Source organism: Rhinopithecus bieti, unplaced genomic scaffold, assembly GCF_001698545.2.
Source record: "Rhinopithecus bieti isolate Rb0 unplaced genomic scaffold, ASM169854v2 scaffold_31940, whole genome shotgun sequence".
Classification (NCBI taxonomy): domain Eukaryota; kingdom Metazoa; phylum Chordata; class Mammalia; order Primates; family Cercopithecidae; genus Rhinopithecus; species Rhinopithecus bieti.
The window spans coordinates 15,380-30,442 of record NW_016813570.1 but is presented as its reverse complement, the minus strand read 5'-3'; the positions used below and the strand labels follow the sequence as shown (position 1 = coordinate 30,442).

Below are 15,063 nucleotides of genomic sequence, written 5' to 3'. Positions count from 1 at the left end.
CTTTCTGCTTGCCTGGAGGCTCTTGGCAGAGCACGTTCCCTTTGCTGTCCAGCAGCCCCATGGAAAGTGTCTAGATTTACTCACGTGATTTTCCCCCACACTTTTCACCCTGAAACACAAGGGTGAACAAAAGACTTTCTGCCCCTCTTGTGACCCTTCTTGAATCTTTGATTCTTTCCCCTTCAACAAAGAACTGTGTCTTGCCTAGAGCTACCACAGTGTACAGGGAAGTGGGCTGGGGCCTGGCTGTTCAGACGCCATCACTGAGTGACCTCCTTGGGCATTTTCTCATTTCCTGAAATTGCTACTCCAAGCTGGGAGGTGACAAGCAGAACATGCCCTGGGGCTACCATAAGGCGCTGACTTGGGTCCAGTGATTCACAAGATGTGTATTAGAGTTAGGATTTCTTTTCCATATAGGGTTCACATTTGGGCTTTCGCATTTTGATCCAATGTTGGGTGAAACAGTTCATCTTAAATTCATTAAGAGAGAAAGATATTACAAGATAAGTAGATGATTTAGTGGGGGTAGAAGAGGAAGCACAGATCCACTCATCCTAATTTTCCTCGAGGAAACCTGTTCTGAACTCAAGCTGTCTTCTGCCTCATGTCACTTTTTGCCCAGAGACTGCCCTGGCTTCTTCCATCTGGAGTCAGAGGCCCCATCCTGGCACGTTCACTCCCCATGAAACCCTGGAAAGTTAGCCACACAGCCCTGGTTTCCTCTTCTGTACAATGGGAAGTATGATGATAAAAGTGTTAAGAGTTTTTGATGAAAAAAGCCCAACAATACCTAGCGTGTAATTGTCAGTATGTCAGTTTCTTCCATTCCACTGTGGGAGAACCAAAGGGGAATTGAGGGAACACTTTCCACCTTTTCAGGAGCTGCTGGAGTAGATGCCTCTGATTTCTGTCCTGAAACCAGCTAATCTTCATAAACTGGCCCGGGGTCCTCTGCTGGCCGATGTCTTTGATTTTCAAAGCATTAAGATGGTAGAGTAGTGGGATCCTATGTAGGAGAACAGGCTTCTCGGCTTCCCTTCTTGAAAGATAGGAGTAGAAGTCCTTGAAGAGGGCCAGTGCACCCACAAGAGTGGCGTGTGGCCCCCAAACCTTGCCGAGCCCATTACATCTTGTGCTTTTGGTCTCTGTTCTAGGAGAGTAGCAGTTCCCTGAAGACTGGGAGGCACAGCTCAGGCCAAGACAAACCACATGAAACTTACCGACTGCTGAAACGCAGGAATCTGATCATAGAAGCTGTCACCAATCTTCGCTTAATCGAGAGTTTATTCACGTAAGGAGCTGTCTGTCTGTCTTCTTGCACTAACAGTAATCCTCCTACCAGTTGGTCATCACAAGCCACGGACACCACTGAGCGGCCTTCAAATCTGTGTCCCACTGTGTAGATTCTCGTCTCGTTCCTTTGCAGTAGGAAGGATTTAGAGTTTACTCTTATTCAAAAGGAGCAGATACTGAGGAATATCAGCACACTAGTCAGAGAGAGAATGACTGAGCAGGAAGCAGAAGTCACAGGGAAAGTGCATTTGTCTTTTCCTTACCTGGAAGATGGTTGCTCCCAGAAGGGCTATGGAGACACTTAAGCGGGTAGTAGCATTACTTCCAGACTTTAAGTTCTCCATGGTGCATTTTGTGCAAATAGAATCTTCTAGAGAAGAAAAGAGACACAAGTAGAACTTCTGTGTTTGGGATGGAGTAGAGGCTCTGAACTCTGATATGGTTCTTGTAACCTCCTGTCACCACCACCTCCTGGGTGGCATCTTCAGGGCTTCTGAGGCACCCAATGTGAGAGCCACTTGGTGAGAAGGAGGAGCCTTACCTTCCATCAAGGACATGGCTTCTTCCTCATACTCCGAGGGTTGAATGGGAGGGGGTAGGGACCATCTGTACACACTGTCACCTTGTTCTCCTCCTCTGAGTCATGAGAGGTTTAGCTAGGTGTTCCTGATGTCCCTTCTGGCCCTGCATTCTATTTTTTATTCTTTTTCTTTTCTTTTTTTTTTTTTTTTTTTTTGAGATGGTGTCTTGCTCTGACGCCCAGGCTGGAGTGCATGATGCAATCTCGGCTCACTGCAACCTCTGCATCCTGGATTCAAGCGATTCTCCTGCCTCAGTCTCCTGAGTAGCTGGGATTACAGGCACCCACCTGGCTAATTTTTGTATTTTTAGTAGAGACGGGGTTTCACCATGTTGGCCAGGCTGGTCTCGAACTCCTGACCTCAAGTGATCCGCCCGTCTGGGCCTCCCAAAGTGCTGGTATTACAGGCGTGAGCCACCACGCCCGCTGGCCCTGCATTCTATGATCAGTGATCTAGAAAGATCACCATCGTGATTCAGTAAGACCTAGAGGAAGATGAACCCAGAGAAAAGTCAAAACGCACTTCAGATCTTAGGTGCTAGTGATAAACCGGAGCAGCCCTTATCTGGATGTTAAATTAGCATTCGACTTGGTGAAGACAGGTTTCTATCATGGTGCACAGTTTCCCTGCCATCATGATCTCAAATCGTAGTCTCGAGTTGCTGGTGAAAGACTAAACTGTGGAGCTGCTGTCTTTGGTGGCTCGTCCTTATCTGATACGTTTGCCACAGAGGGAAACAATCATTAACGTCTCAAGAAGTCAGTCTTTCCAGAGTGGGGAAACCCTCTTTGTTCCTTCCCTGTTTCTGTTGGGTACCATGAGGCATGTCTCTGTTGCCTGGGTTGAGGAAGGCCTTCCACGTTGAGATTGGGAGTGTTATCTGCTTATTTTGTGATTCCCAGGATTCAGAAGATGATCATGGATCAGGAGAAGCAGGAAGGTGTGTCCACCAAGTGCTGCAAGAAGTCCATTGTTCGCTTGGTGCGGAACCTGTCTGAGGAAGGTCTCTTGCGATTGTATCGGACCACCGTCATTCAAGATGGCATCAAGAAGAAGGTAACCAAGGCCTCCCCTGATGTCCAGAGCCAGCCTCGTGCTGTTGGAAGTTTTTGTCTAGCTTCTCTTATCTTTGCTGTATCCTGGTAGTTGCTTTATTACCAGTGACTGGGAATTTCCCATTACACCTCCTGATTTGGGGAATACAGGTTAGCTGGAAACAGAAAAGAGCAAAAGTTTGCTAGGATTGTAAAGCATGTCAACTCCAGGCAGCAGCTGTGCAGGCATCCAGCCCCGCAGCCATCCTTGAAGAAGCAGAAGACAGGCAGAGGCATGTTGAAGTTCAGTCATTGTGGGACAAATGAAATAACATTTAGAAGGTGGGAAATTTAGACTAAGCAGCAAGAATGCTTTCCTCGGAGAGCTGAGGAAATATCCCAGAGGAAGCAATGGCATCGAGTCAGTGAGGATGCGCCCCCGGGTCATCCGATGGGAGCAGTACATCTCTTCCACCTCGACATATCTATTTCTGTGAAATTTAAAGTTTGGGGGCATGCATTCCCATAGCAACTGTAGCTCAGCAGCTTCACAGACATTCTAAGGCACACGTTTTTCACGGTCAGGGTAATTTGTACAGCCAGGTACCAGGGCCAAAGGGAATGGTTGTGTGGGGGCAGTCGCTCGTAATTTCCTGACCTTTTCTTCTGACTGCATTTTAAATCTCTGCCTTAAGAAAGCTCTGCTTTGATATTTTGTTTTCTTAATAAGCTAGCAAGGTCATTTTTGCTTTTCTACTTTTATTTTTTGAGAAATTTGACAACTGCAGAGCAGTACGAAAAATGACTTAAGAAACAACAGTGTATATCCTTCCCACGTTGACAGCTCTTATCAGTTTTTATATCTACTGTAAGTCTTTTTAAAATAGAACAATAATGTCCCCGGCCCCTGCTGCCTGCTTCCCCACCAGCCTGCCACTTGTGCCCTGAGCAGTGGCAGTGGGCTCCTGTGCTGCCCTCTCTCAGTGAAGGCCGAAAAAACTGTAGCCCAGTGGCAGCAGTGTCTTTGATTTCTGTTCATCTTCAAAGAGTGGAGTCGCTGAAGACAGGAATCCCCCCACCCTCCCACCCTGCAGCCTAGGGTTAGGGAGAGGCAGGCAGGCATAGGCATCAGCTATGTCTCCAGGCAGTGCTGGAGGGAGTGGGCGAGGGACGGGGGCAGTGGGTAAGCATGGGGGGCCACATAACCTCAAAAATGAAAGTGCCCAGGCCTCTTGCCACAAGGTCCCACTATAGTAGCTGGTTTTTCTGGCTGGAAAGGGCTTCCGTCATGTGCATGTGACTCTAGTACCAGCGTAGGTTTCCAGGCAGGACTTTCTCTGGCACCCAGAGCATGTGCTGCTGGCAGCCTTTGATCTGCTGGGGCCATGTGTACGGGAGCTGGTGTGCCTGTGTCAGTCTTTCACCTTTGCTCCTGTGTTCTGCCCCGTCCGTGGGGCCTCTGGGAAGTTTGCTGGGCCATTTGGCTGTGGAAAGTGGGGCAATGTGAATGCTGTATATTTCTCCCTTGCCTTTGAATTCTCTGAAATGTTGCCTCACTGCATCTCATTTGAGCTTCACAAAACCACAAAACTGGTGGTTGGGGATGGGGGCGGGGTGGTCCTTATTTCACAAATGAGGATCAGGAGAAAATGAGCCAAGAGTGGCGTTCGGGAGCCCTCGTCTAGACATTGCTGCCTGCCCCGTTTCCACATCTATCTGAGCCCATGTTCAGCATGAAGCTGCTGGCCAGAGTGGATGCTCAGATAGCCTGACCTTGCTGTCCCCTGCCTCAGCAGAGACGGGCAAGAAGCATGACTCCCCGGGGTCCTGGCCATCCTCACCTGCCACAGCATGACTGGTGCACTCACACACACCGTGCCCCATTCCCCCTCTCCCTGCTGAGCGTTCAAGTTACTTTCCTTCCACACAGTCTGTTTTTCATCCTGTGTATCTCTCATGAAATGATAACCACCTTAACTGTTCAGCTTCAGTAGCTTGGAAAAGGTAAAACAACAAAAGCAGCTCTAATTCTCTGCTGGTTTGTTTGGACGTGTGCCTGGCAGGAGTCCCATGATGACACTCTCTGCAAGGGTAGATTAATGAAAGCCGCTTACCTTTTCCAGATGGAAGCCCTCAGGACTCACGAACAACTGGGAAATTCTCAGATAGTGGAAAGGGGGCACAGAGCAGCCCGCCAGGTAGCAACAGAAACCAGTGGGCTGTGACAGCCCAGTGAGGGATTTGCAGGCGGACGGCTCTGTGTCCTGGCCAGATTCCTCAGTAGGGCTGAGCAGCCCCAGCACCCATGGCAGAGCCTGATTGCTTGGTCACTTGAGGGGTTTGGCTGCCAGTAGCTGCACCAGCATATTGTTCAGCAACACATTTTGTTTCGATCTCCCAATTGTGTTTTGGAAATGTTAATGAAAACAGGTGTGACTGAGGTTCCACCAGGAATCGACTTGTGGAGCCAAGTCTTCCTCAGCTCTTCTCTGACCTGTGGGATGCTCCAACCTCTCTCTCCAGGTGGATCTGGTGGTGCACCCGTCCATGGACCAGAACGACCCTCTGGTGAGAAGTGCCATCGAGCAGGTCCGCTTCCGGATCTCCAATTCAAGCACAGCCAACAGGCAAGTGGAGGCGCCTGGGAAGAACCCATAGCAAGGCTGCCAGGCCTGTGTGTCAGCTGCAGCAATCCACAAGAGTCCTTTCTTTATACCTTCATGGATCAGTGGATTTGTTGGTTTGGAGTTCATGGTCCCTGATATCCTAGTCTAAATAAGGACCAATTTCAGGATTCTGTAGGGGGCGGGGAAAGTCCTAATGGTCTTTATTCTGTCTGATAGAGTGTGGACAGAGCACTCCCCATCATAGGCCTCTGAAGTCTGACACTCACTCTCATAATGGCTCTCAGTGATTCTGGTTGCCTTTCTCAGATCTTCTCTATTTGGTTCATAAACCATGTAATGAGCTGAGAGAAAACTCAGGGGAGGGAGAAAGTTCTTAGCTGTGTCTCAGCTAGAAACTCTCACAGGCAGGCAGAGGGCTGATCTGGCTTGCACATGCTGGTTTGTGGGATCTGCTAAGTATTGGCCACACATACTTTGAATCAGTTGCTGGTTAATTTCTCATATAATTCCTGACTTGTAGCATTGATGCACGTGTCAGAGATCTAGCATATTGAATTCCCTGTCTCACAAGGCAGCACCCATAAGTGGGGGTGCCCTCTCCAGGGCCCCACAATCCTCATCACTCCCAAAAGTTTCAATGACTTGACATTTTGTTTGCATCATCTCCGTGGCCCCTACAGGGAGCAGAATTTGAAATCCCCAGGCCAAGAGACTGTATCTGATTCACGTGGACAGACTCTGTCCTTTCTCTTAGCCCTTGATTTTCTCGGTACATTATTGCATGTTTATTTGAACTGCAGGGTTAAAACTTCCCAGCCTCCAGTGCCCCAAGGGGAGGCAGAAGAAGACAGTCAAGGAAAAGAGGGCCCAAGTGGATCAGGGGACTCTCAGCTGAGTGCTTCCTCTAGATCAGAAAGTGGACGGATGAAAAAAAGTGATAAGAAAATGGGCATAACCCAGCTTAGAAATTATCACCCCATCGTAGGTAAGCAGCAGCTTCTTGTCTGTGTTTAGTTACATTTGATTTGTTGTTTGTATGACGATGTTTGAGGCACTTGGTCGTCTCCATTCGAGCTCTGAGCCACAGTCAGAAGAATCGCATCTGAGCTGTGGGCTGGATCCTGTTACTCTGGCCGCATAACTTCTTCCAGCATCTGTTTGCCTATCTGCAAAATGGGGACAATTCTGCCTGCCATACCTTACAAGGCCTTGGATAGACTCAGATGAAATCCTGCTAGATGTCAGTATGAGGAAAGATTAATGTCTTCTGCTGAATGTCCTTGAGCTGGAACATTCTACAGACTACAGAAAATTTCTCCCTGTCCTGACTCTACAAATCCCCCAGTAGCACAGTCATTGATGAGTCTGAGTGCTCCTATAATTTCCTCAGAGTTGGAGCGCCGATGGATTCCCTCCTCCCTCATTTCTGAGCTTGTGCTGAGCAAGGCAGGTGGCCATGGCATTATAAGCAGGATGCTCAACTCCTCTCCAGGCCACGGCACATATGCTGGTTCAGGAAGGAGGGAAAATTTGACTCATCGGGGCCCTACCGTCTGTCAGGCAGCATCGGGTCCGAGACACAGCAGACCCAGGGATTCCAAGTGGAAGAGATTGTGTGTGTGACTTCTGTTTCCCAGGGCTGCAGCCCCACAGCGTGGCCTTTACTCTCAAGGTTTCCCTGTTAGAAGACACAGGTGAAGGAGGAACAGCAGCATGAGTGTGTACAGCTAGACAGCATTTGCACTCGAATGGACCAGGGGCAGCATGGGTGTTCCTCGGGTGGGCCTTTTCTGACTGCCTGTCCTGTACCCTCTTGCTGTGCTTACCTCCTCTCGCGGTCGTCATCTCTCACTGGGGAAAACCAAGCAACAGTACATTTGTATCAACAAAGAAATAAGCCCCTTTAAAATAACTGAGATGGCTGGGCGCGGTGGCTCATGCCTGTGACCCCAGCACTTTGGGAGGCCAAGGTGGGTGAATCATGAGGTCAGGAGATTGAGACCATCCTGGCCATCATGGTGAAACCCTGTCTCTACTAAAAATACAAAAATTAGCTTGGTGTAGTGTCTGCAATCCCAGCCACTTGGGAGGCTGAGGCAGAATTACTTGAACCGGGGAGGTGGAGGTTGCAGTGAGCTGAGATCACGCCACTGCACTCCAGCCTGGGCAACAGAGCGAGACTCTGTCTCAAAAAAAAAAAAAAAAAAAAGCAACAACAACAAAAACTGAGATTATGGAATATTTGGCATTTGCCCTGTAGGCACGCCCCAAGGGGTCTGCACTGCCGGCAGCTCCTTCACCAACTGGAGTTCACTCTAAGGCTCCCCGGTGAGGCCTCTCCTTTTGTAGAATTGCAGCCCTCCTCCCATCCGTGCTTTATTTTCTGCACCAGCTGTTTTCATCTGATGGGCTATTTTAGATCTTATATTTTATTATCAGTCCTTGCCCATTAGAAAGTAAGCTCTAAGACAGTAAGAATATTTGCCATCTTTCTGGCCCCTGGCACATAATGGCACTCGTTCGTTTTTTAATGAATTAAACTGAGTTCAATATGGGATTTTTCAAGCACCGCCCTCTCTCTTTCTTGCTTTAGTTCCTGGACTGGGGCGTTCTCTAGGGTTTCTGCCCAAAATGCCTCGCCTGCGGGTGGTCCACATGTTTCTGTGGTACCTCATCTACGGGCACCCTGGCAGCAATACTGTGGAGAAGCCAAGCTTCATCAGTGAACGGAGAACAATAAAGCAGGAGTCGGGCAGGGCAGGCATCCGGCCGTCCTCCTCTGGAAATGCCTGGGAGGCCTGCTCTGAAGCCCCATCTAAAGACAGCCAAGACGGTGTTACCTGGGAGACTGAAGTGGAGCTCGCCACGGAGACAGGTGAGAGGCCCCTGCCACTCCTGCACCTGGGGCAGGCAGGCCCAGTAGTAGGATCCAGGGAGAAACATGATGGTTCCTTATCCTTGTATAAACTGGCTACAGCCTCTGATCCAAATGGAAACATAATCCACACTTCCTGAACCTGCAGGCTTTCTTCCTCATCTTCCTTCCTGCCTGACAAGTAGAGTTTTCCTTGAGTTGGGGGTAAGGACACCAAGACCTCCTGGGAGATGATGTCACTATGTGTCACCATGGTGACTGAGATCCTGGCTGCCGGGGGTAACTGTGAGTTTTTTCCTAGTGTATGTGGACGATGCCTCGTGGATGCGCTACATCCCCCCGCTCCCAGTCCACAGGGAGTTTGGCTTTGGCTGGGCTCTCGTCAGCGACATCCTCCTCTGCCTTCCCCTCTCCATCTTCATCCAGATTGTGCAAGTCAGCTACAAGGTATTGGTGACAGGAGCCATCACAGGACTGGTCCCTCAGCCCTGGGCTGGGAGGCCTACACTCACCTGGGCAAGGGAGGATACTTGAAGACCCGGGGTTGCCCAGATGGATGGATGGATGGGTGGGTAGATGGATGGATAGATGGATGCTCAGTCAAGAGAAAATACTTTAAGGATTTGTTTGAGATAGATTAGACTAGATTAGATTAGAAAGATGATTGGGTGGATGGGTGGGTGGTTGATCGGGGTAAATACTTCAAAGACTCGTTCTTCTAAATGGATCTGTTGGTAGGTAGGTAGGTAGACAGAAAGATAGACAATTATATTACAACAATAAAACATGTTGTTTTTAGAAATTTGGTAAATAGAGAAAGATAAAATAGAAATTACCCGTAACTGTATCACTCAGAGATATAATTACTACTAAGTAATTATCTTCTTGGTAAGCTTTTTGGAGTTTTTCATTGCTATGCCATACATACTTGTGTGTACACGGGTATGTGTGTGATCTCCCTTTAAAAAATAACTGAATTGAAACTATATTCACTCTTATTGTCTGTGCTTTTGACTAAAGAATGTTTCATATTTTTTGTATCATTAACTTTTTTAGACTTGATATTAAGTAGATTCATGGTATTCTTATCTGTCTAATTTATTTAACTATAATATTTTCTATTTTTGGACATTTAAATTCCACTTTCTTGCCACCGTTGAGTAGGTATTTATTATGACATGTTGATGAATACCTTTTGGTAGACATAGATTGGCGGCTCCAGCATTATTTCCTTCGGGTAAGGATAGGAGCAGAATCACTGGCTTCAAAAGGAACGCGTGTTCTCCATCTCACCTTTTCTTGTTTAATATAAATGTATATATTCTTGTGTTGCCCCCGGAAAGGTTTAGCAATTTCTATGCCCACCAGCAGGGTAGGAGGGCACCTGTTTGTTGCTCCCTGCAGTGTCGTAGTTGGGCTGGAGGGGAGGGGCAGCGAGGCCAAAGGCAGAGATGCAGGGGCACTTGGTGAGGCAGGAAGGAGAGCCTAGTGGGCAGGTTCAGGGAGACTATGTTCAGAAAATAGTGGCGAACACTTTTTCAAGATTCTTGAGGGCCAGGGCGAGCTGAACCTGCACATCACCTCTTCAGGTGGACAACCTGGAAGACTTTCTGAACCACCCGCTGAAGAAGCACACGCTGATCCGCTTTCTCCCCAGGCCCATCCGGCAGCAGCTTCTGTACAAGAGGTGAGGCCGTTGAACCTGATCCAGAGTGGCCGCAGGTCTAAACAAACCCTTAAGTCAGGGCTCTGAGCCATCATTCACCAGGAAGAGGAAAAGGTTTCTAACTTCCAGCTTGCAAAACTCAAGATTTTATTAAGTTATTAATATTAATGGAAGTATGGACTGGTACATTTTATTACTTGATTTGAAGGTTCTTTTAAAGTAAAATCTGCTGTTAATGTCTGCAAGTACGGGAATGTTTTTTTTTCCCCCTTTCATTACTTTTACTTTCCAAATCAAATCCCCAGTGCCTGGTTGATCTCTGTGGCCCTGGTTGGGTGTTAGGTTGGGTAGTTCTGGGCCTCAGTACAGTGTCAGCTTGAGGCTAGTCCTCCAGTGACCACCAGGTGGAAAAGAGAAGAAGGAAATCGCACCCCCCACCCCACATGCAGACATCTGTGGCTGGCTGCAAGTGTGCTGTGATGGGAACCTCCCGCCCCCTCTGTTTTCTAGGCGTTACATTTTTTCGGTGGTGGAGAACCTTCAGAGGCTGTGCTACATGGGGCTACTACAGTTTGGTCCCACGGAAAAGTTTCAGGATAAAGATCAGGTAATGTCTCTCAAGTCGAAACGAAGGAGATTCTGATTGTTTAACAGTCTCCAAGCAGCCAAACCCAATGTGGGTTCTCCCTGTCTGGTGTCTCCCGTTAGGTCTTTGTCTTCTTGAAGAAGAATGCAGTCATTGTTGACACCACCATCTGCGACCCACATTACAACCTGGCGCGCAGCAGCCGGCCCTTCGAGAGGCGCCTCTATGTCCTGAACTCAATGCAGGATGTGGAAAACTACTGGTTTGACCTGCAGTGCGTCTGCCTCAACACCCCACTAGGTGGGTGTCGGCTGTTTTGGCTGGACCTGGCTGCTTTTGCTCCTTTCTGTGTGCTAACTGGGATTTAGGGCTAGAAAAGCCTAGGAGTCGCCTCAACCAGTGGTGTGTTGCGAGTGTTCCCCAGAGGCCCAGAGCACCTCTGGGGCTCCCTCAGAAAGGAGAGTGGTGGGCCTTGAATGGGTGGGGTGCTCCCGGTTCCCCCACGCAGTTGAGCCCAGTCATTTGTTCGTTGAGTAGGTATTTATTAAACACCTGCTGTGTGTCACTTCCTATGCCTGACCATGCTGCAGTGAGGACACACCCCGCCCTGCCTCCGTGAGACTTGCAATCTAGTGTGAAGAGGAGACAGCTCACAGGAGTGCGATGAGGGCCCGGGTGTTGGTTGCAGAGGTGTTTATTCCAGGGCTTAGGAGCAGCCTTGCTGTGGAGGAGACATTGGAGCTGAATCCTATAGGATGAGGCAGAGCCAGGGCTAGAGCTGGGGAGGGCATCCCAGGCAGGGGCAGGGCCACAAGCTGAGGCCCTGAGTGGTATGTTGGAGAAAGAGAGGAGGCCATGTGGTTGAGAGGAGAGTGGCATCCACTGGTGACAGTGGGGAGGACAGGGCAGGCCTAGAGGTGTTTTGGAGGGAACTGACGCGATGTGCTGGTGACTTTGCTGAGCTGGGCTTTTTTGGGAGCCTCTGCCCACACCCCTCTCCCTCCCTAGAAGGGCCCTCCCTCCCTCACTCGCTTCTCAGATGCCCACTCCTACTTCAGGCATCATCTCTCAGAGAAAGCCTGTCCACACCTTTATTAGCATCATTCCATTTCATCCTGTGAGTTCCTTTTGCTTAGAATAGTTGGCTTCCATCCCCACAATGTGTCGCAAAGGCCGGGTGCACAGTTGGCGTCCTGCAAATGTGGATCAAATGCATGGAGAGTCTGCAGAAAGCAAGAGAGCCTCCCCTGCAGTGCTTTTCCTCCAGGCCTCTCTTCACCTGGCCTTTTCCTGCCACCTCTACCAGGAGGGAAAGGAAACCACGTTCAGCTTGCACGTCCAAGAGGAGTTCCATTCCGCTCCTCCCTTCTTGAAGCTGGAAGATCCAGTATCACATTTTGATTTTTGCAAAGTGGGAGTCACACATTTTACTTGGCAGAATTACTTAATGCCAAGAGTAATAGCACTGGTATTTAGAAACTTTCATGGGTCCAGACATATTTTAGAACATTGTGTTTCATAGAATCCTCAGCATTCAGCAGTGAGCTAGGCTTTTGCCAATTTAGATTTTAATAATGCCCTAATTCCCCTGCATTTTATAGGTAGATAAAAATTTGTGAACCAGCATGAATTTGCACCAGAGTTTTTCAGGCCTGACAATTGATGAATTTCTATCCCTTTAGGCGTTCATGAGCAGAAATGGCAGAGGCTTATTGAGCCCATTAATCAGGCATTGATTATCCCTTCATTCAATAAACATTTGAAGAGGTTCTGCCCCAAGGACGAGGGGAAAAGCATCATATAATGAGATGCAATCATCTTTTAGAGTAGGTGCTGCATGAACATTAGCCTGCGTAAGAATCACCTAAGGAACATATTAAATGCTGATTACTGGGCCCTACCCAGAGAGTCTGCATTTTTTACAAGCACCTGTGCTGCTGTTATTTATATGAGAAGCTTTGCCTTAAATACTGTTAGTTTCAAGGGTCCATTCAAACGGGTGACCTTGGGCAAGCTACTAGTAACCTCCCTGAATCATAGTTAATTTCTAAGCTGAGAACTCCACTGCCACCACCATATGGACCAAGGTGAAGTTGGGCAAGGCGTCTCATGTAAAGTTCCAGCTGCAGGGTGTGGGGCTTGAGCTCCCTGCAGCCGAGCGTGCTAGGAGAGAGTCTTTAGCGTCTACAAACCTTCCCTCACCTATCAAGTAGTGCTTTCAGTGGTATCTTGTATTTCTTTGCAAGAAATGCAATTTTCTGTATTATAGAATAACTGGATATCACTTCTCAACTCCATTAGCAAACCTCTTGAGCACTTAGGAGACATCTGGCTGCTCCTGGAGCCAGGTGGGGCCCAGGCCTGCTTCATGCAATACATCTCAGCAATCTATCTATGCAGGCCCCTCCCCATCCCTGCCTCCACCAGCAAGGGTGGTCGTTTCTGCCACCCTGGCACCAGCAGCTTCCGGGGCTTTCTGAGAGACAGGAAGGCCTGGGTTTCCCTTGCACTGGACTCCCTGAGCCTGCTGGGCTCTCTCTACTGCCTTGCCTGCCTTCTGTCTTTAGTGAGTTCAGTCTGGCATAAACCCTTTCCTCAGGTCACCCACCAGTACTCCAACTCTCTTCCTCTGTTCCCTCTGACTTTCTTGTATGGATATTGTGTATGAAGAGGTCTTACCAGTCTCAGACCTCCCAGTGGCCAGGGAGCCTTTTCACAGGCGGGGAATCCACTCTTCTTCCCCACTCAGCCACAGGCAGTAGCCACCAGAGCTGCAGCAGGAAGGCGTGATCAGTCACCCTGATGTTTGGTTTTTCAGGCGTGGTACGCTGCCCGCGCGTCAGGAAGAACAGCAGCACAGACCAGGGCAGCGACGAGGAGGGCAGCCTGCAGAAGGAGCAGGAGAGCGCCATGGACAAGCACAACCTGGAGCGCAAGTGTGCCATGCTGGAGTACACCACGTGCGTGTCCGTCCCAAGCGCGGCCAGTCGGGACTGGGCTGCGGTGGTGCTCGTTTCAGATGCCTGACCGCCCTTGTCTGGCTTAGGATATCAGGCCAGATGGCCTGTGTCTCTGGTGCAGAGGCTGCAGATGGCTGGCTCCAGACATACTTTATTTAGCCCACATCTTGTTTTTAAAAATGTAATCAGTTATCAAAATTTATTTTAGGAATTTTATATAAAAATCTGGATTTTGACTTATCTTGCAAAAGTGAAAACAGTCAACACTTAGGGCCCCAAAATCTTCATTGCTACCTATGGGGTGTTTTTCTGGAAAGGTGAAAGTTGGTTATAAATAATGTCCCTCACCCCAAGCCATGGGCTCTCTTTTTCAGTGATGACCAAGAAGCGTTCTTTTCTGTTGATTTCCTGTCTTTTAGTGGAAGTCGTGAGGTGGTGGATGAAGGCTTGATCCCCGGAGATGGGCTGGGTGCCGCAGGGCTTGATTCCAGCTTCTATGGACACCTTAAGCGCAACTGGATCTGGACCAGCTACATCATCAACCAGGCCAAAAAGGTGGGCATGTGTCACACTGGACCACAATCTCAGGGGTCCTCGCTGCTCACCCTCCTGTCCCTCCCTGCCCGACCAGAGACACAAATACTGGCTTCTGTATTGAAGGTGCATCAGGCCCCTCAAATGTGTGCCTGGCCTGTTTTTTTCCCAGTGGATTCTAACTTACTCTGTGACGTGGACAGGTATTCCTTTTTAAAGAAGGATCAGAAGATCTGGGTGACACAGGTCCTCCGGGAGGGAGTACATGAGCAATGGTAAAGTGGGTGGCAGGAGACTCCAGCCCCTGGCTGTCGGTGCACAGCGGCCCTTAGCTTCCTAAGAGACCTTGGTGCATTTGTTACTCTGGTCGGCTGGGGATTCGTGGAAGCTCATGCTTCATCCCGGTGCTGTACTTGTCTCACAGGAGAACACTGCTGCAGAGAATGGACTCACAGTGAGGCTCCAGACGTTTCTGTCTAAGCGCCCATTGCCTCTCAGTGCCAGAGGTACGTGTGCTGGGAGTTCACCCCAGAAGTAAATATGGTACCAGTTCAGGGCCTAAACGACCACCCTATGTTCAGTTTGGTCTTCCTGGCCTTTGTAGCACTCATCCTGAAACTGTTGTCTCCTGTGATTATGTCTAGGCAACAGCAGGTTGAATATTTGGGGGGAAGCAAGAGTAGGCTCCGAGCTCTGTGCTGACTGGGAGGAGCAGTTTGAGGTGGACCGAGAGCCCTCGCTGGACCGAAACCGGAGAGTGAGGGGTGGGAAAAGCCAGAAGCGGAAGCGGCTGAAGAAGGACCCTGGGAAGAAGATCAAGAGAAGAAAGAAAGGTTAAGTGGTGATCATTTACATTTACTGGGTCTTGTCTTTACATTTTGGCTTAGAGACGTGCAACAGCTCA

The 15,063-nt window shown here is 49.0% G+C and overlaps 1 protein-coding gene across 1 annotated transcript in view; it reads left to right on the top strand.

Moving 5' to 3' along the window:
- GTF3C1 (general transcription factor IIIC subunit 1) overlaps window positions 1–15,063 on the top strand; it is a 69,878-nt gene that overhangs the window by 43,410 nt on the left and 11,405 nt on the right. The window contains exons 11-23 of the mRNA XM_017848648.1: window positions 1,158–1,294; window positions 2,780–2,933; window positions 5,435–5,538; window positions 6,339–6,523; window positions 8,132–8,413; window positions 8,715–8,860; window positions 10,003–10,100; window positions 10,590–10,686; window positions 10,788–10,965; window positions 13,484–13,625; window positions 14,045–14,180; window positions 14,584–14,665; window positions 14,804–14,992. Coding sequence (XP_017704137.1) covers window positions 1,158–1,294; window positions 2,780–2,933; window positions 5,435–5,538; window positions 6,339–6,523; window positions 8,132–8,413; window positions 8,715–8,860; window positions 10,003–10,100; window positions 10,590–10,686; window positions 10,788–10,965; window positions 13,484–13,625; window positions 14,045–14,180; window positions 14,584–14,665; window positions 14,804–14,992 — 1,930 coding nt within the window. The remainder of the gene's footprint in view (window positions 1–1,157; window positions 1,295–2,779; window positions 2,934–5,434; window positions 5,539–6,338; window positions 6,524–8,131; window positions 8,414–8,714; window positions 8,861–10,002; window positions 10,101–10,589; window positions 10,687–10,787; window positions 10,966–13,483; window positions 13,626–14,044; window positions 14,181–14,583; window positions 14,666–14,803; window positions 14,993–15,063) is intronic.